Here is a 21,787-nt window from a genome sequence, read left to right on the forward strand (position 1 = left end):
TTTCCATCGTCAAAATGTGTCGTAACAAAATAATCAAATAATAAATGTTTTGTCGCATTTTCCTCTCCTCAGGCGAGTGAGACGAGATGTCAGGAAACTTTCTCTCCAACCGCAATAATGTATCAAATTGATATGATTCTCAAGAGATCCCTGTAAGGTGGTCAAAATCAATCAAGAGATGTGTCACAGACAATTGTTTGTCAAGAGAAATGCATCGTCAATGGAAGGATCAAATTTCGATATGTTCATGAAAATCTCTAGTGGTTTTGTGTCGCAGAAAAAGACATTTTTGCCATATCCATTATGAGAAGAAAACATGTTTTCAGTCCGTCGGCAGGTGAGCTAGATTTAGGATTTATATGAAAGAAATATCTCTCGGGTGAAAGTATAATTTGCTTTTGCTCTTTGGCACACAAAATAGGGTGTAATAATTGACCAAACCAACAGGATTAATTAGAATGGTGCATTCTAAAGTGGTTGGAGCATTATTTAAGCTCTCACTTGAGAAGATTTCCCGCCAGTCGTGCTCCGAGAGTAATTGCAGAACGTCTGAGTTTTAATTGGAAATTAAAATTCACTCATTGTTGAGTCGACTCCGCTTCCGCGAAGGCATCACTTGAAGCTCACCTGGAGCGAAGATGGGGAGGAAGTGAGAGTTGCTGTCGCCTCCACTGAACCCGCTCTCAAGTGGTTAATCCAAGTGAAATGTGACACCGAGTGTTGGACGTCGTGCTGAGAGCGGACAAAGAGCCTTTGATGAGGTACATCACAACAAATCAATGATCCTCTTTTTGAGCCATTCACATCATCAAGACAATCCCTCAAGACGCCTCGAGACTCCTTTTCAACTCCTTCATTCAATGTTCGCGGTGTTTATTTGGGTTTCTCTTGTCAAAACAAAGATTTCAATTAATTTAAATTATTCTTGATATTCACTTCCTTCCATTTAGCTTCTCTCTTCTTCAGCCGGCGCAGGAACAAAAAAATCCAGCGAAACATATTTCCATCCCGACGGGAAGAAACTTTTCTGCGATTTGACGGAGAAAATTGTAATGAAAAACTTTAATCTAAATAATAGCTTCGTTTACTCTTGAGAGATTTCGCCCAGTAGAAAATATAAGACAAAAACCACGCATTTAGAAAATTATTGTTTATGCATTTTTCCACCGTCATCCTTCTAAATTGTGGAGGAAAGTTGTGAAATGATGAAGTCTGCAGACAGTGTAATTCAAATGAGTGAAAAATGTCCGTGAAAGAAGGTGGAAATCTAAACGTACAGTGAAAGACATGAAATCTTTGTCAAGGAGTTTTTAGGATATCATGTTCAAATTAGTTCTTGAAATGCTGTTTCTTTTTACATTAAAAATATCAAGATTCTGCACGATGTGCTGTTGAACAATCTTTCCAATAATTGGATTAATTTATTTGAGTAAAAGATGAAATGCGCTATGAAATTTATACTTTTCTGAGAAAATTAAATGAATTTTGATCGAACCAAGTAAAGAACATTGACGCAATTTTGTGAATCTTGAAATTAATAGCTTTTTGATACCAAAATTTGATTTCAACACAAATTCTCTAAATCCCTCCGAAGAAACTTCCAAAGTAAATTTCTTCATAAGACAGTCTTCAGTTTCGCTAATGCTTACTTAGCTTCTTTTCTTTAGTCTGGGCAAAATTATGCAAGTGCTCAAAACTCTGATGTTAAGTGTAAGTTGTTTTGCATCCTCAATGGTTGATTTTTAATGAAGCATTTTTCCTCGCTATAAGCTTTTGTTTCATCTACTGTATAATTCATGGGGAGGCGAGTCATGATATGAGCCTCTTTTGCATTTTGCGCGAATTCTCATTGTGCGACTCTGTCGGGGCGCCTTTCCGAGGCTTTGAGCCATCGCCCGGCGCGGGGAGAGGAGCTACAATTAATCATGGGGGACGAATGGGTGGCGAGAGTGCTGAAAAGTGAGTGGTTTGAAAATTATATTAATAATTCAAAAGCTGGTGGATGGATGAATTCGCCACCGTCGCATTTTACTCCCTTTTGTGAAAAAAAAATCCCACATTCGCGCCATTTGTGGCGGGAAAAAATAATGACGCTGATGGCTAAAAAATTAAAGGATTCCACTTATGCAATATGCAGTTTTAGCAATTTCTTCCTTTCATCCTCGCTCTCAAGTTGCGTCATTATTTGTCATCACGATGAAGAGGAGAGATTGAAATTATAATGAAGGATTGTGGTGGGATTTTTCCATCTCCATTCCTGCACATGGTGAGACCTTGGATGACAGAGAATATTGAAAAGAATCCTTGGAGCTGTGATTATGAGAAAAAGCTCCAATTGAAGTTTCCGCTAAAGACCAAAGAACGCGTTGGGGCGTTAGATGGTTGATTAAAAATGGTAAAAAAGAGCCCTGGAAACTTGCCTTGGTAGCTTTTCATAGCTTCTCTTTTCATTCCTCTTCCTTTTTAGCACGTGTCAAGTGTGAGAAAATGTAAAAGAAGTGGAAATAATGACTATAATTGTGGAAGTATAAAAAGAACAATTTTCGAGCGTAATTCTCAGACATTTGTCATACTCGCTGAACTACTAAAGTATCCTCCAGTCAGCATATGAAGCAATTATAATTTAATTGTGTCTTTCAGTAACATATTTGTAAGTTTTTCACTCTTCCATTTGCGGAAAGTAATTATTTTTAATTTTCTCACACGCACAGGAGTATAAATGCGTGACAATCTTGGTGTCAACTATCGTTTCTAATTTGTTGTAAAGGGATTTAATGAATCCATTTTTTTTATGAATTCATGAAATCTCAGCAGACGTTGGTGTTTAAATTTGGCGATTGCAGCGTCCGCAGTAGCTGATTGCTGAAGCAGGGAACAGCAGAGCTATCTAGACAAGATTAGAGGAAACACGTGTGACATTTGAGAGAGAACAAAACATAACCACAGCATTATCAGCGAAGGTAAAATGCCTTGAAATTCCTGTTAAATCGCTTTTTTCTACATTTTCCTTCTCTGCAGATGTTAGGAAACTTCACGCGCCTCCCTCGGCTACTGAATTCCCCGACAGTTCGAGCGACAAGCGCTCAATTCCACACTTCGCCGGTGAGCAATGAGATCCGGAAGCTGGCACGACTCCGAGTGGTGGACAACAGTGAAATAGGCAAAGCGGCAATGATAGAGGGAAGGCCCCCATATTGTATCCACGTGTATAACAAGCGAAGCGTGGGCCTGATTGGTGACAAAGTCCTCGTGGCCATCAAAGGGCAGATGAAGAAGGCAATTCTCGTGGGTCTGAAGCAGAAACAGAAGATAAAAGTGCCCAAATTCGATACCAACAACATCGTCCTGATTGATGACAACGGAACTCCTCTAGGAACTCGCATTCATGTGCCCATCCCGACAATTCTGAGGACAATTCTGAAAGAGAAAACCCACAATAAGGGAGCGGATTACACGAAACTCCTTGCCATTGCGACGAGGTTCGTCTGAAGGATATCATCATCATTAGCCTAGCGCATCGTTATAGTCTTGTACAAAAGAAAGGGAAGAAAAACATAAACAAATTTAGAAAAAAAAAACATTAATTGAATGTTTTGATTTTATCAAGGGGTTTCTTATTTGAAATTTTAGAGATAATTTAGCAAAAAGATCTCATTGAAAGAATCAAGTCTAGGCTTGATAAGCGATAAAAGCACGGAAAAATTATGATGAGAAAATTACACTAATTTAGAAAAGACCATTTGGACACCAAAAATCCTTTTCGCAAACACAGTACGTGAATAAATCTTCAAAAGAGCTCCACGCATCCATTGATTTGCAGCATTTGCAGTCTCTCCTCTCAGAGCAGATTTTCTCTCATTTTACGTCTCTCTGGAAAGTCCATTCTCGAGAGCGCTTTTGCCAAAAAGTTCATCTCAGTCGCTACAGTTCCGTCGCTCGAGTCGCACACGCCTCTGGCTGCCCCGGAAGTGGCACTGAGGCCTTCTCTGCCTCACAGGGTGCTTTTCCTGCCATTGAAGAAGGCCACCCCCCACCCAGGTGCGGGTCTCTATGGTGCTGTTTGTTGTGCAACACGCGACCCCTTGAAGGCTTTCCCTCCGCGTGACAGTGGAAGTGAGTGATTAAGGCGCTCCCGCCCCTCACCCTGGCATCCGCCGCCCCCAGCGGTGCCCCCGACTCTCAGCTCTGTTGCGCAATTTGTTGGGGCGTGAAATTTTCCTCGCTTTCCTCGTCCTGCGAAGGCCGCGAGGCCATCAGAAGAAGTAAAATAGTGCGGTTTTAAGTTGGACGAAAGCGTCCGAGAATCAATATATCGATTCGCCTGGCAGCCAAGGGTTGTTGCTCACGCGGAAAAAAGAGTGGTGACCGAATGGAGGGGGGCGCAGAGAAATCCTGGGGGTTGGGAGTAAAAATGCGACATTACTAGTTGGTTAGGCACAACAACACACACTCAAAGGGCAGCTATGAATTCGGCATCGTACACTTCGGGAGCCTTCTCGCTCAACAGCGCGTCGCTTCCCAAGGAAGTCTTCGACGTCCTGGAACCAACGCCAAAAGGTGAGTCGCAAAGCAGCTATTCTCGCTCGCTTTTTGCCAATACATTCGCCTGCACCGCAAAACCGTTGTCCCCAATTTCATCCTCCCCTTCCGGCTCTATTGATTTTTCCTTTGGGTCACTGCACATTTTTCTCTTTCGCCCCGAAAGCTCTCCACCAGCACTCTGAGGGTGTTGGTTTTGCTGAGCACGAAATTACCGAAAAAGTCCCAAAATCGTGTCTTTCGCGCTTAGCATTCGCCATAAAGACTGCCGTTTTTATGCTAATTGAGCGGCTGTGTCTAATTGTTTCAGTTGAGGCAAAAAACACACCCTCAACACTGAAAATGAATGTCATGGCTTTTCTCGAGAGGCAAAAGAACTCGTTAACCCGCACGAGGGGTGGGAAATTTCTTCTGAATGATTGCTATTAAGCAAGCAATTAGAGAAATGTATTTCTGCGTGTTTAAGCGATTTCTAATTAAAGGTGGATTCTAGAGAGAAATTTTTCAAGACATTACTTTTTTTATTGAACTCATAAAGCATATTTTCCTGCAATTGAAATCGCTGAAATCACACTTATCTTGCTAGAGTGTCACATAAAAGGGCATAAAATTGAGTGAAATGGCGCTTTTCCGCCCCCAAAGCTTCGCATGACCACCAACGCGAGAGCTTTCAACTCTGTCGTTACAAAGAAAATCGATATCGCTGCACCACCCATGCAATAATCCACCCATTCTCGTCTCCTGAAACATATGGTTAGAATATTCTGAGTCCCGCTGCTTTTGCACTCTTGCACTGCCGTGACGTAACCGCAGAGATTCAGTCTCCCATGTGGCGTTCATTGAGAAAATCCGACCGCAACCAGATAGTCCATAAAATGTTCTCCTTTTCCCACAGCTTTGCCAGACAAATTGGCTGTACTTATGTAGTGTGACGCACTCTCCAAGGACTATCTCGCTCGAATTGGCTGAATTGCAGCAATATGTCAGGCCAGGACGTGTGTCCCGTGGTGAAAAAGAAAGCGGAAAATTTGCCCATTAATTATTCAAACATGTACCGAGCATTCTCATAAATTTTCACCTCAAAGCTGCTAGAATTTTCATTGGACTGAGCAGTCTTGGGGATCGATAAATTATTAGCCTTTCTGGAACAAAACACCCTCAGTTCGGTATTGACTCTTGACACGTGTGAGCACGCTTCTGGCTGTTCCTTTTCCGTGATTTCGTCCCAAATAAACTCATGGAATATTCATCCTCTCGCCCAACAGTGAGTTTGCACATTACACGCAGCGATTGACAGCATTGCCCATTTATATCCAGCAAGATTGAAGATTCCCAACCAATCAATAACCCATTTGCCCGGGGAAAAGTTGTTCAGCGGGAAGCCAGAAAGAAAATTGAGGATATTGCACTTCCTCTCTCTCCCTCTCTGGCTCTCACTTGGAGCACTCGAGTAATTTTCTCTTCAATTTCCGCTTTGCAGAAATCGTGGACTACGCGAGGAAAATTGGCATCAACCCAGAAAAGGAGCCTCATCTTCTCCCCATCGCCCGTGACGGATTGCTGCAGACGCTGCCTTATGACTGGCAGCCCTGGTAATTTCTGACACCTTCACGTGACACCCTCACAATTAATGGACAGACTCAAGGGACCGCTGTCCGGGAAGGACGAAAAGCACTCCGAGAGATGATTAATCATGAAATTTCGCACGAGAGCATTTTTACAGAATTGTTTCCTGTAATCTCTGTTACTTCGGAGAAACAGGGATTTTCCATTCGCACTCTGTGTACAATTTGACCCAATTAGAGTGAAAACACCGCTGAAAGAGTGCTTAAATAGGAAATGTACTTAAACAGCATAAAATATGTACAATCCCCTCGCTCATCTCTTGAGCTATTCTCGCGTCCATTCAATTTTATCAAAGAGAAATATCAATTCTACATATTTTATGCGAACTTCCCATTGATGTTCTATTCTTAGCACAAATACATTTTCTCTTATCACTGTTTATCAAGCATTTTTCAAATCAAATTATACGAGCTCTCATAAAATATTTAAGTGAATTTTATCTCACGTCCCAAAATTGCAGAGTTTGCAAACTTCTTCTTCATGAATAAATTGAACATTTATTGGGGACTTTGCACTTTGGGTTCACGAGTTTATCAAATTAGAATTTTCCAACAGTTTTCTCCCATCAGAGACGTGTGGGTGTCACTTTCCAGTACAGTAGAATGTTAATTACGGCCGCCTTTGTTCACGAACAGTGCGAACTTCCAATTTCTCCCCGGGGAAATGGCATGGTGATATTAATTTTGCTCAATTCCGCTCCCTTTCAGCTACAACAAGCAGCGAAAAGCGTATTACTACTTCAATGTGCTAACAAAGACGACACAGTGGGAGCATCCTCTGGACGTAATCTACAAGGGATTGGTGGAGAAGGCGCGACACCGCGGCGTGGTTGACCTGTCTGAGGATTCTGGCATTCGGAGTTTGCATGAGAATGAGGAGCCAGTGAAGGCTGCCGCTGAAGTTGCTCCTGAGGCACCACCAGAGACGATGGAGAGACACTTGGCGCCGATTTCGAAGCGTCCCACTTGGGATTTGCAGCCACTGCCGAAGAAGCCACTCGGCTCTGGTCAGCAGATTGGCCTGGAGATGCCAAAGGCGAAGCCAGACCTCGTGAAGCCCACTACAAGCGGCGAGAAGCCACCAGTCAAGGGATTTACGCTGATGGGGTCGGGATCGATGTTTCTGAAGTCAAAGAGAATTGAGGGTTCGGACGCGAGTGTCACGAAACCCATCGATATCGAGAAGACAAAGCCCAGCTTTCTCGATCAACATGTTCCAACGGGAACTAGTGTGAAGGGAATTCTCAGGGATTCCAGTCTCTCAGACGTTAGACGTCCTCACGGCCAGGACATTTCGCATCAGTCAGAGATTTCCGATCGGAAGAGTGTCAAATTCAACTTGACCGAGGCTGCAGCTCCCAGAGAAATTCCTGAAGTCGTGGCAAGTGGCTCATCGACATCGTCATCAGAGGACTTGGCAGCGGCAGATGCCGAAGAGGACAATTGGGACTTTAACATGAGTGACGAAGGCGACGAGGGCGGCGTTCGTCAAGTCACTGTTCAGCCCGTCAATCGAGTGACCGTGATGAAACCCATTCAAAAGGCAGCAGATGAGAATCCTCGTCCATCTTCCAGTCGTCCTCCATCCTTAACTCGTGCTTTCAGCATTTCCGCTCCGGATGAGAAAAAGGAGAAGCCAGAGAAACCCGAAGTAAAGCCGTTGTATGACGAAAGTGACTCTGAAAGTCAGGCCAATTCTGTGAAAAATTCCAACTTCCCCACGGCCAACATGGAAACTGATCCACTTCTGATGCAGGAAGATCGGCGAATGATTGTGGATCAGATGATTGAAGATCTGGACAAATTCCGAATGCACATTGAGCAGGAGAAGCGCCTTGAGGAAGAGAAGATGCGTAGGGAAATGAAGATGGAGCTAGAAGCAATGCGGAAGGACATCGCGGAGAAGAATCAATCGGAATTGAATCTATTTGAGCTGGAGTCCACAAAAGTGTCCAACAGAAAAGAACTGGAAGATCTAATATCACAGGAAAACCGACGATTCAGCAGTGAAAAGGACGAGACGCTGAAGAGATTGAAAAAGAGTCACGACGAGAAATTAGACCATTTGATTCACGAGCAAGAGGCGAAATTCAAAGAGTCACTTGAGAAGAAGAGACGCGATTTGGAGGAGAATCATAAGGAAAGGATGACTAGAGTGGAGAACGACATGGATTCTCAGCTGAAGCATTTGAGGGAGGAGATTGAGACGACTCATAGGAATTCCCTGGAGGAGTTTAGAGAGAAGCTGAAGAGTGAGTTTGAAGAGAGAAGAAAGATCATTAGTGCTGAACATCGAGCTTCTGTGGAGACACTGCAGAAGAATCACAGTGAAATCTTACAGGAACTCGAGAGGGATCTCAAGACAGAGGAGCAACTGCTTAAGAAGGAGCACACAATTAATTTGAATCAGGTCAGTAGGATTAAATCAGGACATCCTGGAGAAATGGTTAATAATTCACTTCCTTTCCTGTCTAGGCCAAGGCAAAAATCACGCATGAGATTGAGATGGAGAAGCAGAGAATGAGAGAAAACGGTGAGGATCGTCTGTATGAGAAAATCCGTTGTGAGAAGCGTCTTTTGGAGGACAAGTACAGGTGTCTCAAGGAGAAGTACACACGACTCAAGACGGACGTGAAACTCTCTCTGGAACGACGGAACAATCGCCGCCGAGAGCAGCAGCAAAGTGTGACCACAACAACTGGCTCGGAGACTGAGAGATCTCTGTCCAACAGGCACGGAGCCTTGGTGGACGTGTCTCCGGTGGGAAGACCACCCACGGCTCCCCTGACACCCAAATCTCAGCCGAAATTTCGTGACAGCAGCACCGAGACGAGAGAAAAGTCCCTGGAGAGACACTTGAGTGTGAAGGATAGCAAGAAGTTCGGTGCTGCCACGAAGTATCTGAAGCACATCCAGCAGCAGAATGACGACACCACGTCCATCAGCCAGAGTGACACCACAGTTAGCAACACGTACGGTCGACTGAGAGTCCCCGTTCCACTTGGAGACAACGGAAACTCTGATTCTGAGGCGATAAACCGCAATAACAACAACCAGAAGGATGGAACGCCGCTGCGGCAGCGAAAGAAGCTCTTCACACGCACAAAATCCGCATCGACATCGCGTCTCAACACGTCTAAGGGCGGCCAGGATTGCGGAAGACCCTGCACTCCAGTGGAGAATCTGCGGAGACAGCTGCAGAAGCTGGAGGATCTCGAAGATCAATTCCCAGACAGCTCCCTAGACACCACTTATCATCTTCGCTATCCCTTCTCCGACGTGGCCAACAACTATGCCAGCATGAGCTCAGAGCTGGAGTTCTTCAAGCATCGCATCCACCTGGAGAGAGATTCCGTGAGACGCGCCAAGGACTCGCTGAGAACGCAGAGGACAAATTTCCGGGCGCGACAGCGTGAGATCAAGTTGCGCCACAAGAGCGGCACGAAGCACACAGTCGACCATCTGATTCAGGAAGAGAAGGAACTCACGGAAATGGAAGTGAATCTCCATCGCACGAGAGCTTTGCTGGGTGAAAAAGTCATCCGACTGAGACACCTGGAGCAGAGTCTGCAGAGGGTGTGCGAGAAGGAGAAGCCAGTGCTGGCCGAGAGACAGCACCACAATCCAAGGGATGACGCCACTCTCAGCGACGTGTCCTCGTCGCACTCCAGCTCGGGCTTCAGCAGCACTGACTTCATCACCGACACCAATCACCACGGCGGCAGGCAGCAGAGGGATCTGTATCAGGAGCCAACAGACATCATCCAGAGCCTCGAGCATCTCAATGCTGAGATCAAGGAAATCTGGGAGATTCTCAGCAAGCAACAGGCTCACGGAATCCCTCCGCCGCCCATAACCTATGCCCCGGAGGCTTCCTGGAACAGCTCCACAAACCCCTTCGTCACTCCCGCACCCTCATCTTCCGCTTCAGGACTCCAACAGCAGCCAAAGCCACCCGTCGAACCGTTCAAGCAAGGAGCTGTTGTGCGCGGCGCGAGCTCCGCCACCATGGCCACGCCCTCAGCCAGTGCCACAGTCCACACCATCGTCTCCCAATCGCCGCTCGCCGGACACTACACCACGAGTCTCGTGGAGCGCACCAGGAATCTGAAGATCTGGCTCAATCAGGCCAAGACGGAACACGAAATGCTAGCCGGAAAGCAAGCGGCCGATCTCTAAAACACCCCCTTTTCTACCCATCCGGGAATCCTGGGGATGCTGCAAGGGACAAACAATTGGACTGATGAAATTGTGAGGATAAAACAAGACTGAAAATGGGAAAAAATGTCCCTTCGTAGAATCATTCGATGGATTCCCAGAGATATATTTAAAGCTCTCTCATGCGAGAATATGAATGTTACCTTCAGTGAGAGGACAAATTTAGAGGAATATTTATGAATTTCTATACACAATTCGCTCCCGTTTCCCCCCTCCTCGCCTCTCTGCATTCGCTTACTTGTTAGAGTGCAGGTGAGATCTGCACAAGACACTCAATTTAATCCTATTTACGCATGTTATACTCACTTAGGCACATCTCATTGCAATGATACTCAAAGGAATATTTACTTCATCACAATTATTATTGTGACATTGAATTATCTCCTGAAAAGAATAAAATGCGGTGTCGGATTGTGGAAAGCACTGATCAGAGTAGTTAAGGTGTGTTATGACTTAAAGGAAATTATTGTGATCCCATACAAAAAGATATAGGAATGTATGTTAGAATGTAGAAAAAAATATTGATGGCTCGATTTGATCCCAAATTCTCTGAAAATCGTTGTTGTCCGGAAAAAGATCTTCAAATCAAAATTACTCACACAACAATGAATTATTGTCATGCTGTTCTACAAACTTGAGTTTACCTTGTGCAAAGGATAGTGGAAAAATGTGTTTTGGAATGAATTCAACACCGTCCCATCTGATTCCGTGGAAAATCTCTATATACTCAACATATTGAACTACGATGTTCTCCCTATATAACGTGAAATCAATAAAATGTTGAAGTTTATGTCCTCAAAACACCTTTTTTTCTCTCGCTCTCAACGCAGATCACCAATTAAATATAAGGTAGTGATATTGGAAAATGTTACCAGATTTTGTCTCCGAAGCGCCACTTCTTTATTTCATCTTCTTACAATCGCCAGAGTTCGCTCTAGGAGATGATGATAGGTCCGGCCTCCTTCTTGGCAGCCCTCTGCTTGCCCACAATCTTGTTGGCAATGTGGTCAAGATCTCTCTGGCCCTTGGACGTGAGCTTGCGTCCGCCATCAGGGTGCTTCTCGATCAGCTGCATCCCTTCCAAGGACTGCAGAGCCTTGCGCGCGACTCCGTCGGCAGCACGGCAGTAGTGAGACGGATGGACACCGTTCCTCTTGCGACCACCAAAGATCCTGGTGATGGAGCCCACGCCAGCGGGGTGGCGCAGATACATATGGCGCAGGATGGAGGCGCAGCGAATGTAGTACCAGTCGGGATCACTGGGGGCCAGCTCTTTGTACTTGCCCGTCTTCACAATGTCCATCTTCTCGGGCACCTTTAGCTTGCCGGACCTGAAACACACGAAGTGAGGTTAGGCTCGGTCCAAGCAAAACCTTCTCACTAGAATACTCACTTCTTGAGGAAGGAGGCAACAGCCCGGACGATCTTATGCTGATCCACGTCTTTTACTGTAACGCCTGGCATCTGGAAGGAGGGAAAAAGTGGAGGAAATCAGTGAAAAGTGTGACAGACACGAACTCCACATGCACACGCAATCAACATCACGAAAATCTTATTTCACAATGATTCTCAGGTGAATTTTAGGCGCAAACGCTAAAACCACATTCTATTTCCACATTTCAACTATTTTTCTCGCGAGCAATGCGGTAAAATTAGAGAAAAATGCAATTTTAGAGGATAAAAGCAAAACCAGCGTTTACCTTGCTTGACAATCTAAAACGGAAAGAGAGGGCGTCGCTATCGCCAAGAAGAAGGCTGACAGTCAAAAACACATAACCTTAAAAGTTGTTTTGTTTACGTTTTATCGTGCTGTTTTTTACTATTCCCTGGAAAAATCGTGAAAAACTCTGAAATGTCTTTCATTGAGTTTCAAAGTGCCTCGGAAAAGGAGAAAATAAGGCAAGAGCTTCGATCAGTCAGAGAGAAATTGCTGGAAAAGGCAGAATTCAATGCAAAACGAAGAGATGAAATTGCCGCTCATCGGAAGCTAAACCAGTGGATGTTGCCGGAAGTCGCTGAGAAATTAGAAAGGTCAGAAGGCTCGAGCAAACCTAAGAAGCAAAAGAAGAAGCACAAGAAGGAAAAGAAGCTGAAGAAAAGTAAAAAGTCAAAGAAGAAGCGCAAACACAAGTCGTCTGACGATGACGATTCTAGTGATTCTGTGGAGGTGATCCCAAAGAAATCCCATAAGAAACGGTCTTCATCTTCATCCAGTAGTTCAGCAACAGAGGACGAATGGGTGGAGAAAACGCAATCTGCAGATGTCGAAGGAAAACCATCTATAAGAGATGAATGGATGTCTTCGGGATTTCTCCTGCCCACATATAAGAAGGAGAATGACTCCCAGAAGAAAGAGAAAAGTACATATGAGGCCTATGATCCATCCAAGAGTACTAGAGAGTTGAATCCTCACTGGAAAGATGGGGGATCTGGCCTTCCGAGTACGTTTTTGAGGCCTTCAGAGGACATAAATCAATCGACAAGTTCCTCTTCATTCTCGGGAACGAGACGACAAAATTGGAAGAAAATTCCTCAGACGAAGACTTCCACAGACAGAAGTCCATCATCTGGATCAGAATCCTCAAGTTCAGAGCCTGAGGAATCCCATTCAAAAGACAAGAAGGCGGTGGCGAGTGACTTCCTGAGCGACGTTCAAATGAATGAACTGGGAGCGAAAATGCTCAAAGCAGAGATTATGGGAAACGCCCAATTGGCTGCAGAGTTGAAGGATAAGCTCGAGAAGGCAAAGCTTTGTCGTGAAAATGTGAAAGATCAGGTGAAATCACAGAGAATCGCTCCGAGAGCTGAGAACCGAGAAAAAGAGGAGGTTCTCCTGACTGCCACGGACTCGAGAGGAGTCACTCGACCAGTCGCCTTCAAGGATGATTCGGATCTCTGGGGCGGACGCCGTGGGAGCAAGAAGAAGCGTGCGAAAGTTGAAACTCACTCTGCAAGTGGCGAGAGAACGCGCTTCTTCCCCGATGATGACCGAAGAAGCCTTAGAGATATGTTTGAGGCTGAGAAATTGATCAGTGGCAGTGATTCAGATGCACAGTTTGCAAAGATTGCGGGCAAGAAGCGTCGCCAAGGGGATGATCTTGAGGACATCTTCGCCGAAGAGGTTCGCAGAGACATGGGAGAGGATGAAAAGAGCGCCAGAGATCGAGATCGCGCTATTAGGGATCACGAGCGTCTCTCCAAAACACTGGACACTTGCGAGATGTGTTTCGACTCACCTAAAATGGCCAAGGAACTGATCGTGTCGATGGGAAGCAAAGTCTATCTCAGCCTTCCGTGGCATGAGGCTCTCCAGACAGGACACTGCATCATCTGTCCTATCCAGCACGTCTCCTGTTCCACACAGCTTGATGAGGACGTGTGGCGAGAAGTGCAGGACTTCCAGGGAGCTCTCATTCGTATGTTCTCAGCACAGAAGAAGGACTGCGTCTTCTATGAGATTGCCAATAAGCTCCACAGACGTCCGCATGTTGCCATTCATTGTATTCCGAGCTCTGGCTTTGAGTTGGCGCCGTTCTACTTCAAGAAGGCAATTCAGGAGTCTGAGAGCGAGTGGGCACAGAATCGCCAGCTAGTCGATCTCAAGAAAGAGAACAAGAGCCTGCGGAGGGCCATTCCCCGAGGACTTCCCTACTTCTGGGTCTCCTTCACGGAGCACGCGGGATTTGCTCATGTGATTGAAGACGAGGAGCGTTTTCCCGCCAATTTCGCACTGGAAATTCTGGGAGGTCTCCTGAATCTCGATGCCAGGAAGTGGAGAAAGCCGCGCCGGGAGATGAATATAGTGCAGAAGGTGAAGCAGTTTGCGGATTCGTGGAAAAAGTATGATATCACTGGGTAGGAAATGTACGGAAAGGTGAAATAAAGTAAAATTAGAAATTGAAAGTCTACTGGTTTCGTCTGCTTGATCGAGGCGGGACCGCTAGAGGCGCGGCAGTCGAGTGAAAGGCCCCTCGGCATCCGGGCACGAACATTCCGGCGGTGTTTCTCGCCACCTGCCACACCTAGTCGCTGCTGTCGCTTCAAATGGTGCTTGTCAGAATTTGCTGTTATCGCGATTTTCCCACGGATCTGCAGTAAATTCCTTTGCTTCTACTGCTATTCTACCATCTCCCAGGAGACCGCACGCGGGTGCTGCGCGAGGAGAGTGTCGAGGCGGTGCCGGAAGTGAGTGGCGAGAGTGGAATTTCAGCGCGCAAAAAGGAGGCGCCTTGAGGACAAAAAAAGAGGTGACATGGGAAGACGCTGTCACAGTGTTTGATCGAAAATCAGCTCTTCGCGGCCCCAGACGACAATTGCGGAGTCAATTGAGTGGCTCGAGTGACAATAGCGACGACTTCCGGTGCTTGGGAGTGGAAAGACGCTCGCGGAGTCGCCCTGACGTGGTCCAGTGATTTGTTTTGGGTGTGAGGGGAGCGCCTGTGTGTGAGTGGCCAGTGAAAGTGATCCATCGTGTAGAGCTTGAATGCGCCTCGGGCGTGATGTTTTCGAAGAAGAAGAAAAAGCCACAGATCTCCCTGCCGTCCAACTTCGAGCATCGCGTCCACACGGGCTTCGACAAGCGCGAGGGCAAGTATGTGGGTCTGCCGCTGCAGTGGGCCTCCATCGTGGGCAACAACCAGATCCTCAAGTCCACCAACAGACCCCTGCCCCTGGTGGACCCCTCGGAAATCACACCCACGGAGATTCTGGACCTGAAGACCATCGTGCGGCCGCACGGCAACAACAACATAGCCGCCCGGGCGCCCGCCCCGGCGGCCGACAAGAATGGGGCTATCGTGCTCCCCAAGACGTCCCATGTGGCCCGCTCCAACTCCCTGCGCAGCTCTAGTCCACCCCGAATGCGACGTGACATCCGCGGGGCCGCCAATGTGCCACCCTCAGTGCCCGAGGAGACCGCCGCGCCCTACGCGGGCGCCCGCCACCCCATGAAGCCGCCCATGCAGCCCCCGGCCGACTGGCGGCCGCCGCAACACTTCGACAATCAGCCCATGTATCAGAACAACGTGCCGTCGCTGAACGGGAACGCTGCCGGGGCGCACCTCGACGCCTACTACCGCCAGCAGCAAGCCTCTCCCGCCACGGGCGCTCCTCCGCGACCGCCCTTCCACGGAGCCGCCCCGGCGCAGCAGCCGCACGCATTCGCGGCGGGACACAGGGCGCCGCCGCCAGATCAGAACCAAAACGTCCATCCGCACCACCATCATCACCCGCCTGCACCTGCTGCCAAGCCCTACACGCGCTCCTCGAACTCCAGCGCGGGAAACGCCTCCACGGCCACTCACAGCACTGCCGGCGCCACCGCCGCGGCGCCCAGCGGCCCCAGCCCCAGCGGCAGCAAGCAGGAGCAGCGGCTCACACACGAGCAGGTGAGTTGCTTTCGCCAGTCACTGCCATAAAGCATACACTAAAAACTGTATAATAAGCCAGGTTTTGAAAATTCGCACTGGCCCCGCGAGGACTCAAGGCTTAATCAAACGTTTTTGGGTTTTTTTTTCATAGTTTCATCTTAGCTTGTAAAGTGTATTTCAAGAGAGAAAAGATGATGCTATATCATCATAATTGAAGGTAAACTGAGATCACATTACTTACTAATGCAGATGTGAGGCCAAATTTGTTCCAGGCAATAAATTTTTAATAACATTGAGAGAGTGAAAGTCAAGTTTTTGTCTTGAATTGTACCAATTATACAAATATTGTAAATTACATATATTTATCTAGTTCAAAAACACAAAATACGCATGAAGTTTACTAGGTTTTCGCTGCTAACGGTTACGACTCAATAAAAAAAAATAGAATAATTAGTGTCTAACGTAATTTCTTATCAATTCTCATGTAAAAGAGCGTCTGAAAATGCGTCAGAAACCTTTTTGATTGCATATTTTCTTACCCTACTTTGTAAAAAAAGAAAACAATCATAAAGATAAGCGTTCGTTGTTTCAATTACCAAGATAAGGTACTCATATTTCAACCCTTGGCATTGGAGTAATTTTTATCAAGATGAAATATACTTTTACACCTTATTGCGGTATCAGAACTCAAACTAATTAATTAGCGATTCCCTTACAAGCAGACTTCCTATTTATTATTATATTATCGACACTGGAATGGAGAAGAGCGAGAGAAAGACTTATTTATGGACCCTTTGTTGTCAAGAGCTAATTAAATTATAGTGTATTGGTGAATTTCTTAACAACGCTCAGTGCCATAAAGTTGAATGGGAGAAATATTAAGTTTGTGTTTGGTCGATGTCTTTTTATTGGGGGAATGCTTCCAGTTGCCACTGATGCATGTAGAATGTCACGTCAAGCAATTTGCCACACAATTTCTCACGAGTGACACAAATTTTAGTATTATCATAAATTTCCCCAGAAATTATGGGCGCTCCGACAGGAAATTCTTGCACATTTTTCTGAGCATAAAAACTTCATGTTAATATTCGCAAGAGATTTTCTTTATTGCTATTATTGCTCAAAGGCTCATTTAAATTCACGTTCAGACCACAAAATCGGGCTGTAAATATTAATTTGGTTCGGACCTCTGAAAGCTCTGGAACTGTAGAGACAGGCAATGAATATTCGAATGAAAATGATGAAGTTTCACGATGTAGTAAGATGTTTTCAATATGCGACAGTTTGTTGACCTTCTTCGTGATGTAATTTTCTAATGGAAATGGCAACGTTTCAGTTCCGCGCCGCCCTTCAAATGGTTGTTTCTGCCGGGGATCCGCGGGAGAATCTTGAGAATTTCATGAAGATTGGCGAAGGATCGACAGGAACAGTTTGCATCGCCACGGACAAGTCTACGGGTAAGAAGAGAGGATAGTAGAGGCTCAGCGTGAAGCGGTGTTGTGAACTCTTGGGTGATTTCAGGACGCCAAGTGGCCGTGAAGAAGATGGACTTGAGGAAGCAACAACGACGGGAGCTCCTGTTCAACGAGGTGGTCATCATGAGGGACTATCATCATCCGAACATTGTGGAGACGTACAGCAGCTTCCTTGTGGATGATGAGCTCTGGGTTGTGATGGAGTACCTCGAGGGAGGAGCTCTCACGGACATTGTCACGCACTCCCGAATGGACGAGGAGCAGATTGCAACGGTGTGCAAGCAGTGCCTCAAGGCCTTGGCCTATCTTCACTCCCAGGTTTGCTATTCATATGCGCGCATAGAGAGAATTGAGTGAGTTAACTTCTGCGGCTCTTTCAGGGTGTCATTCATCGAGATATCAAGTCGGACTCGATCCTCCTGGCTTCGGATGGACGTGTGAAGCTGAGTGACTTTGGCTTCTGCGCTCAGGTGTCTCAGGAGCTGCCCAAGCGCAAATCCCTCGTGGGCACGCCGTACTGGATGTCGCCGGAGGTGATATCGCGTCTGCCGTACGGGCCGGAAGTGGACATCTGGTCACTGGGCATCATGGTGATCGAGATGGTGGACGGGGAACCGCCTTTCTTCAACGAGCCGCCGCTGCAGGCGATGCGTCGCATCCGCGATATGCTGCCGCCGAAGCTGAAGAATGCGCAGAAAGTATCGCCGCGCCTGCAAAGCTTCCTCGACAGGATGCTGGTGCGTGATCCGGCTCAGAGGGCAACGGCGGCCGAGCTGCTTCAGCATCCATTTCTGCGTCAAGCGGGCCCGCCGTCGCTTCTCGTCTCACTCATGAGGCGCTCATAGGAAGGCGAGCCCGCAGAGGCCGTGACGAGTCTCTAGGGCTGCTGGCCAACTGAGGGCTTCGCGCCTCCTTTAGCGTTTAAGGTGTATTTTGTTTACTTACTATCTCGTACTATTGTTTTCACTGAGCCTCAGGACACTCCCGAAAGATCAGTTTAAGACGCGTGGCAGTTCCCAGAGGAGCATCTATTGTATTTTAAAGGCCGTCCGATAGACTTTTTATTAAGTTTATCAGATTTTTAATAACTTATTGAGAGTTTCTTGTTAGTCTCTTTTTTGTCACATTCAATTGTAAGGCTTATCTTTTTTTTTTTAGTATTTAACCACTGATGATTTTAGGGTAGCTCTATTGTGTTTAGTGTTTGGAAAGTTTCACAATAACTCAAACCCCATATAAAAGCGTTTCTTCAGGGACCTTTTGAAGACTTGGCCGCTCTTTTTGACCGATGTTTCGTGTGCCTTAAAAATGTATCAACTGAAATTCCTTCTCAGCAGACTTTAAAAAAAGACATGAAAAGTGCGATTACATTTATAATGCATTTATAACTTGATAAATATAAACGATCAAATTGATTAACACAGGCGATAAATTAGGATTAGAATTGTACAAAAAAAGAACAAGAAAAATCATGAGCTTAAGTGAAGGAAAATAGAGTTTAATTATCTTAAATAGGTTTTTCACTAGCGTTAAGGTGACCAAAGGCATTCCAAGGGCGCTCAGCATTGAGCTCGCCTCAGTTTTCGCATAAGATTTTCCCATATTTTTCGAGTATAAATGATATTTGATTATTGATGATTAAACTTAAAGTGGATCTCGTGTTTTCCTCAGTTGCTGCCGTGACTCCTCTTGTCGTCTAGGTGCGTCCAATCCGGAACGCGTGGATTTTTGCTGTACGCCTCCTTCGTGAGGGATCGCGATATGAGCAGGTCTGTTCCTCCGTAGATTGAGCCTCCCAGCCAGGCGGTGAAGTTCGCTTTCGCGGGAGGAGTGTGAAATTTGAACGACTGGAGGAAGAGTTTCCCCTTGTAGAGATCGCTGTCCAGCAAATGCTTCAATTCCTCCTGAAGTCTCGCAGTCAAGCCAGGAATCATCGCTGTTCCCCCAATCAAAACAATATTCTCCGACAATTGGCGTCTCATATCCAGAGGACACTTTAGAATTGCTTCCAAGATTAAGTAAGGTAAGCCCAGATGATCATTGTCTTCCGGAAAAAGCACTTCGAATGCGGTTTCTCTCAGCTCTCCGCTGACTTTGATGACTTCTTTCCCGCCAGCGGGATATTCAACGTCCGGACACGGTGTTGGAGGTTTTCCCTCGCGATACTTCATCGCCCGGTCGAATTTCGTCACAAAGCAAGTTCTTACTTTGACATTCTCAATCAAATCCTCCGTCAGGAGAGATTCTGTGACTCCTGACGCGAGCAACTGGCGCCGAATCTCGCTATGAATAGCTTCTGAAGCCAGCGGCTGAGCTTGCCAGGCGTGCAGCACTTGCACTCCGCTGTAGACTGGCAGCACGACGGCTTCCTTGAATCCCAAGTCAATTACCAGAGCAGTGCTCACGGCCAATGTGGTGAGGATTACCAGATGCGTCGGCACGAAGAACACCAGAGACACCTCGAAGTGCTTGAAGAATGCCTTGGCGAGACACTCCCGGAACTCCGTTGGACAGAGCACACTCTCCACCACAACGATCCGTCGATCCTTGGGACTCACGAGAACGTACTTGAAGAACAGCTCATTGAGGAATGTGACCACTTTATCGTAGAGCTCTGTTCCGTGGAATGAGAAAAGATTTGTGGCCTTGCCAGTGTTGGGGTCCAAAACTTCCGTGGGAAGGATGAATCTGGGATGGGCCTCAGCAGCGAATCCTAACCTGAATACGTCAGGGTGTGATTATTTCACTTTCACAATGTTATTACTGAATATTCTGCTTACTTTGTATATGCGGAACCTATCTCAAAGACCACAGCGGGCTTTTCTTGCATTACAGAGTCAAACAGAGGCATTTTTCCTGAGAAAAAGTGCCTTTTTGAGAAAAATAAACACAGACGAACTGTTCGATGACTTCACCAGTGGCGTCTCTGGTGGAAGAAATATTACCCCGTAAAAGCGTTGTCGCTTGACAGACACTCAGTGGAAATGTACGGAATTGTCTATGGAATCGTCCTATCGAAACCATCGAAACGATACAATTGGAAATTGGAAGAATATTGCATGAAAAGAAATCGAGAAAATTTAATAGATGTATTAAGGACACGAAATGTTATTGAGAGTACAAAGAAATGCGATGAATTAATTTTCTTTTCGATGATGGCCTAAAAGAACATATTTAATTATGTATAATGTTAGTACTATTGAGATTATATTGTGGGAAAACGATTCGAATTTCAAAGCGAATATCTTATGGTCGAGCTTCTGTTTGTCTTTGGTGTCCAAATACGCCAGAAGGACGTACCTCTACTGAGTGTGTGAATTGTGGCCGGAATCACATTTTCAAACATATCCATGAGTCTCTATTACCTCATTGAGAATTCCTCTATTCTCAACTACACTTTCCGAATAAATTAAATATTTTATAGTGTATCGCATTGGAAGATTTCCAAAATAACTCGTTCGGAGCTCACGAATATGCTTGACTTATCACACTTATAACGATTGCATTAGCAATTCGGAAGAAAAGACTCTAAATCATTCGTTTATGGCTCACTATGGAGACGCCAGTACATTTTCGGATGTGTCTCTGCATGGCGCTTCACGAAAGTAATTTAAGTAAATTCTTTGACTTTAATTGTGCTCTCCTGAGTGGGAGAGGGAAAATGAATTGACAAAGAAGGCAATTAAATGTTTCTCGGCGTTCATTTATTGAATGATTTCTGCGAAATGAATTTCTCACCTCGTCGAACTTTGATTGGTGGCTGCTGACTATGAGCCACAACACAATGTGTCCATATAAATGCTTCACGCTCTTGATTCTCGTCTTCGTCGATACACAAACCTCTCTCGACAGACTCATGTGCTCATGTGCTCTGAAGTGAGTTCACGCCACTCCTCTGAGGATGGTTTCAATGAAAATTTTCCGCATCCTCATCTTGCGGAGCGTCATCAGTCAAAAAGCCCCCAAAAGGAGCTTCTCAGAGTCACTCAATTGCGCTGTATTCGCCTCCCAAGAGTGCGTCAGCCTCTCTCGAAAATCACCCCCAAACTACTCAATTATTCAGCATCTCTCCTATTATGACGAACTGAATTTTTATGGCTGAAAAATGTAATGAGAAGCAATATCATTTTTATTCTCCACCCCAAAACCCCGCCGAGTTCGCCATGGAACATTTTCTGGACAATAAAAGTAACGACGATGCAATTTTCTCCAAATAATACATTTTTCCTCTCAGCATTTTCACATGTGTGACTTGAAAAATTCACATTGTTGTCAATTCAGTGGTTTTTATTGGTCTTCAAAATTAAGGACGAAAGCCGACGACTTGGCAAGCGAGCTCAAATTTGTTATGATGAGAGTGGGTTTTATAAAGTAAACATGGGTTTTTTTTTACTTCAGCTAATAATTTAATCCGCTCTAGTAATCTATTTAAATTTTAAATTCACGTTTAACTTTCTAGCATTAAACAGCGATGCGCATTTATTGATTGCTTTCTTCATCATTATGTAATTTTAATTTATTACAAAAACGACAAAAGCGCAATAATTTTCTTTTACAAGCA

General features: G+C 45.6%; 6 protein-coding genes across 6 annotated transcripts; 4 read left to right on the top strand and 2 right to left on the bottom strand.

Annotated features, from left to right (window-relative positions):
- Positions 1-2,879: 2,879 nt before the first annotated feature.
- Positions 2,880-3,748, top strand: LOC132265356 (large ribosomal subunit protein uL14m). The gene is made up of 2 exons (XM_059765968.1): positions 2,880-2,960; positions 3,019-3,748. Exon 2 carries the CDS (start codon positions 3,019-3,021, stop codon positions 3,487-3,489), a length of 471 nt encoding a protein of 156 aa, XP_059621951.1. The 5' UTR covers positions 2,880-2,960; the 3' UTR covers positions 3,490-3,748.
- Positions 3,749-3,961: 213 nt separating this feature from the next.
- On the top strand, positions 3,962-11,181 carry LOC132257754 (centrosomal protein of 164 kDa). Its single transcript, XM_059754786.1, has 4 exons — positions 3,962-4,557; positions 6,020-6,131; positions 6,873-8,574; positions 8,640-11,181. The coding sequence occupies exons 1-4, from the start codon at positions 4,464-4,466 to the stop codon at positions 10,341-10,343; spliced, it is 3,612 nt and encodes a 1,203-aa protein (XP_059610769.1). The 5' UTR covers positions 3,962-4,463; the 3' UTR covers positions 10,344-11,181.
- A 77-nt stretch (positions 11,182-11,258) lies between these two features.
- Positions 11,259-12,125, bottom strand: LOC132257849 (small ribosomal subunit protein eS19A). Its single transcript, XM_059754891.1, has 3 exons — positions 12,083-12,125; positions 11,776-11,846; positions 11,259-11,713 (listed from the first exon to the last, which is right to left on the bottom strand). The coding sequence occupies exons 2-3, from the start codon at positions 11,844-11,846 to the stop codon at positions 11,317-11,319; spliced, it is 468 nt and encodes a 155-aa protein (XP_059610874.1). The 5' UTR covers positions 12,083-12,125; the 3' UTR covers positions 11,259-11,316.
- A 37-nt stretch (positions 12,126-12,162) lies between these two features.
- Positions 12,163-14,273, top strand: LOC132257764 (CWF19-like protein 2 homolog). Its single transcript, XM_059754798.1, has one exon. The coding sequence runs from the start codon at positions 12,235-12,237 to the stop codon at positions 14,239-14,241; it is 2,007 nt and encodes a 668-aa protein (XP_059610781.1). The 5' UTR covers positions 12,163-12,234; the 3' UTR covers positions 14,242-14,273.
- A 133-nt stretch (positions 14,274-14,406) lies between these two features.
- LOC132257860 (serine/threonine-protein kinase PAK mbt) lies at positions 14,407-18,081 on the top strand. Its single transcript, XM_059754903.1, has 4 exons — positions 14,407-15,769; positions 17,088-17,208; positions 17,273-17,544; positions 17,607-18,081. The coding sequence occupies exons 1-4, from the start codon at positions 14,882-14,884 to the stop codon at positions 18,069-18,071; spliced, it is 1,746 nt and encodes a 581-aa protein (XP_059610886.1). The 5' UTR covers positions 14,407-14,881; the 3' UTR covers positions 18,072-18,081.
- An 803-nt stretch (positions 18,082-18,884) lies between these two features.
- Positions 18,885-20,154, bottom strand: LOC132257828 (actin-related protein 10). The gene is made up of 2 exons (XM_059754869.1): positions 20,007-20,154; positions 18,885-19,944 (listed from the first exon to the last, which is right to left on the bottom strand). The coding sequence occupies exons 1-2, from the start codon at positions 20,075-20,077 to the stop codon at positions 18,894-18,896; spliced, it is 1,122 nt and encodes a 373-aa protein (XP_059610852.1). The 5' UTR covers positions 20,078-20,154; the 3' UTR covers positions 18,885-18,893.
- Between the last annotated feature and the right edge of the window lie 1,633 nt (positions 20,155-21,787).

Source organism: Phlebotomus argentipes, unplaced genomic scaffold (genome assembly GCF_947086385.1).
Source record: "Phlebotomus argentipes unplaced genomic scaffold, Phlebotomus argentipes genome assembly contig_6, whole genome shotgun sequence".
NCBI classification, from domain to species: Eukaryota; Metazoa; Arthropoda; class Insecta; order Diptera; family Psychodidae; genus Phlebotomus; species Phlebotomus argentipes.

What these genes read in the sequence shown, in the direction of transcription:
- LOC132257754 (XM_059754786.1), top strand. Translation starts at nt 4,464, where the DNA reads ATGAATTCGGCATCGTACACTTCGGGAGCCTTCTCGCTCAACAGCGCG. An exon ending in CCTGGAACCAACGCCAAAAG is followed by an intron (nt 4,558 to 6,019) that starts GTGAGTCGCAAA and finishes TCCGCTTTGCAG; the next exon opens with AAATCGTGGACTACGCGAGG. An exon ending in ACACAATTAATTTGAATCAG is followed by an intron (nt 8,575 to 8,639) that starts GTCAGTAGGATT and finishes TTTCCTGTCTAG; the next exon opens with GCCAAGGCAAAAATCACGCA.
- LOC132265356 (XM_059765968.1), top strand. Translation starts at nt 3,019, where the DNA reads ATGTTAGGAAACTTCACGCGCCTCCCTCGGCTACTGAATTCCCCGACA.
- LOC132257860 (XM_059754903.1), top strand. Translation starts at nt 14,882, where the DNA reads ATGTTTTCGAAGAAGAAGAAAAAGCCACAGATCTCCCTGCCGTCCAAC. An exon ending in CGCCACGGACAAGTCTACGG is followed by an intron (nt 17,209 to 17,272) that starts GTAAGAAGAGAG and finishes GGGTGATTTCAG; the next exon opens with GACGCCAAGTGGCCGTGAAG. An exon ending in TGGCCTATCTTCACTCCCAG is followed by an intron (nt 17,545 to 17,606) that starts GTTTGCTATTCA and finishes CGGCTCTTTCAG; the next exon opens with GGTGTCATTCATCGAGATAT.
- LOC132257828 (XM_059754869.1), bottom strand. Translation starts at nt 20,077, where the DNA reads ATGCCTCTGTTTGACTCTGTAATGCAAGAAAAGCCCGCTGTGGTCTTT. An exon ending in ATAGGTTCCGCATATACAAA is followed by an intron (nt 19,945 to 20,006) that starts GTAAGCAGAATA and finishes TGACGTATTCAG; the next exon opens with GTTAGGATTCGCTGCTGAGG.
- LOC132257849 (XM_059754891.1), bottom strand. Translation starts at nt 11,846, where the DNA reads ATGCCAGGCGTTACAGTAAAAGACGTGGATCAGCATAAGATCGTCCGG. An exon ending in GTTGCCTCCTTCCTCAAGAA is followed by an intron (nt 11,714 to 11,775) that starts GTGAGTATTCTA and finishes CGTGTGTTTCAG; the next exon opens with GTCCGGCAAGCTAAAGGTGC.
- LOC132257764 (XM_059754798.1), top strand. Translation starts at nt 12,235, where the DNA reads ATGTCTTTCATTGAGTTTCAAAGTGCCTCGGAAAAGGAGAAAATAAGG.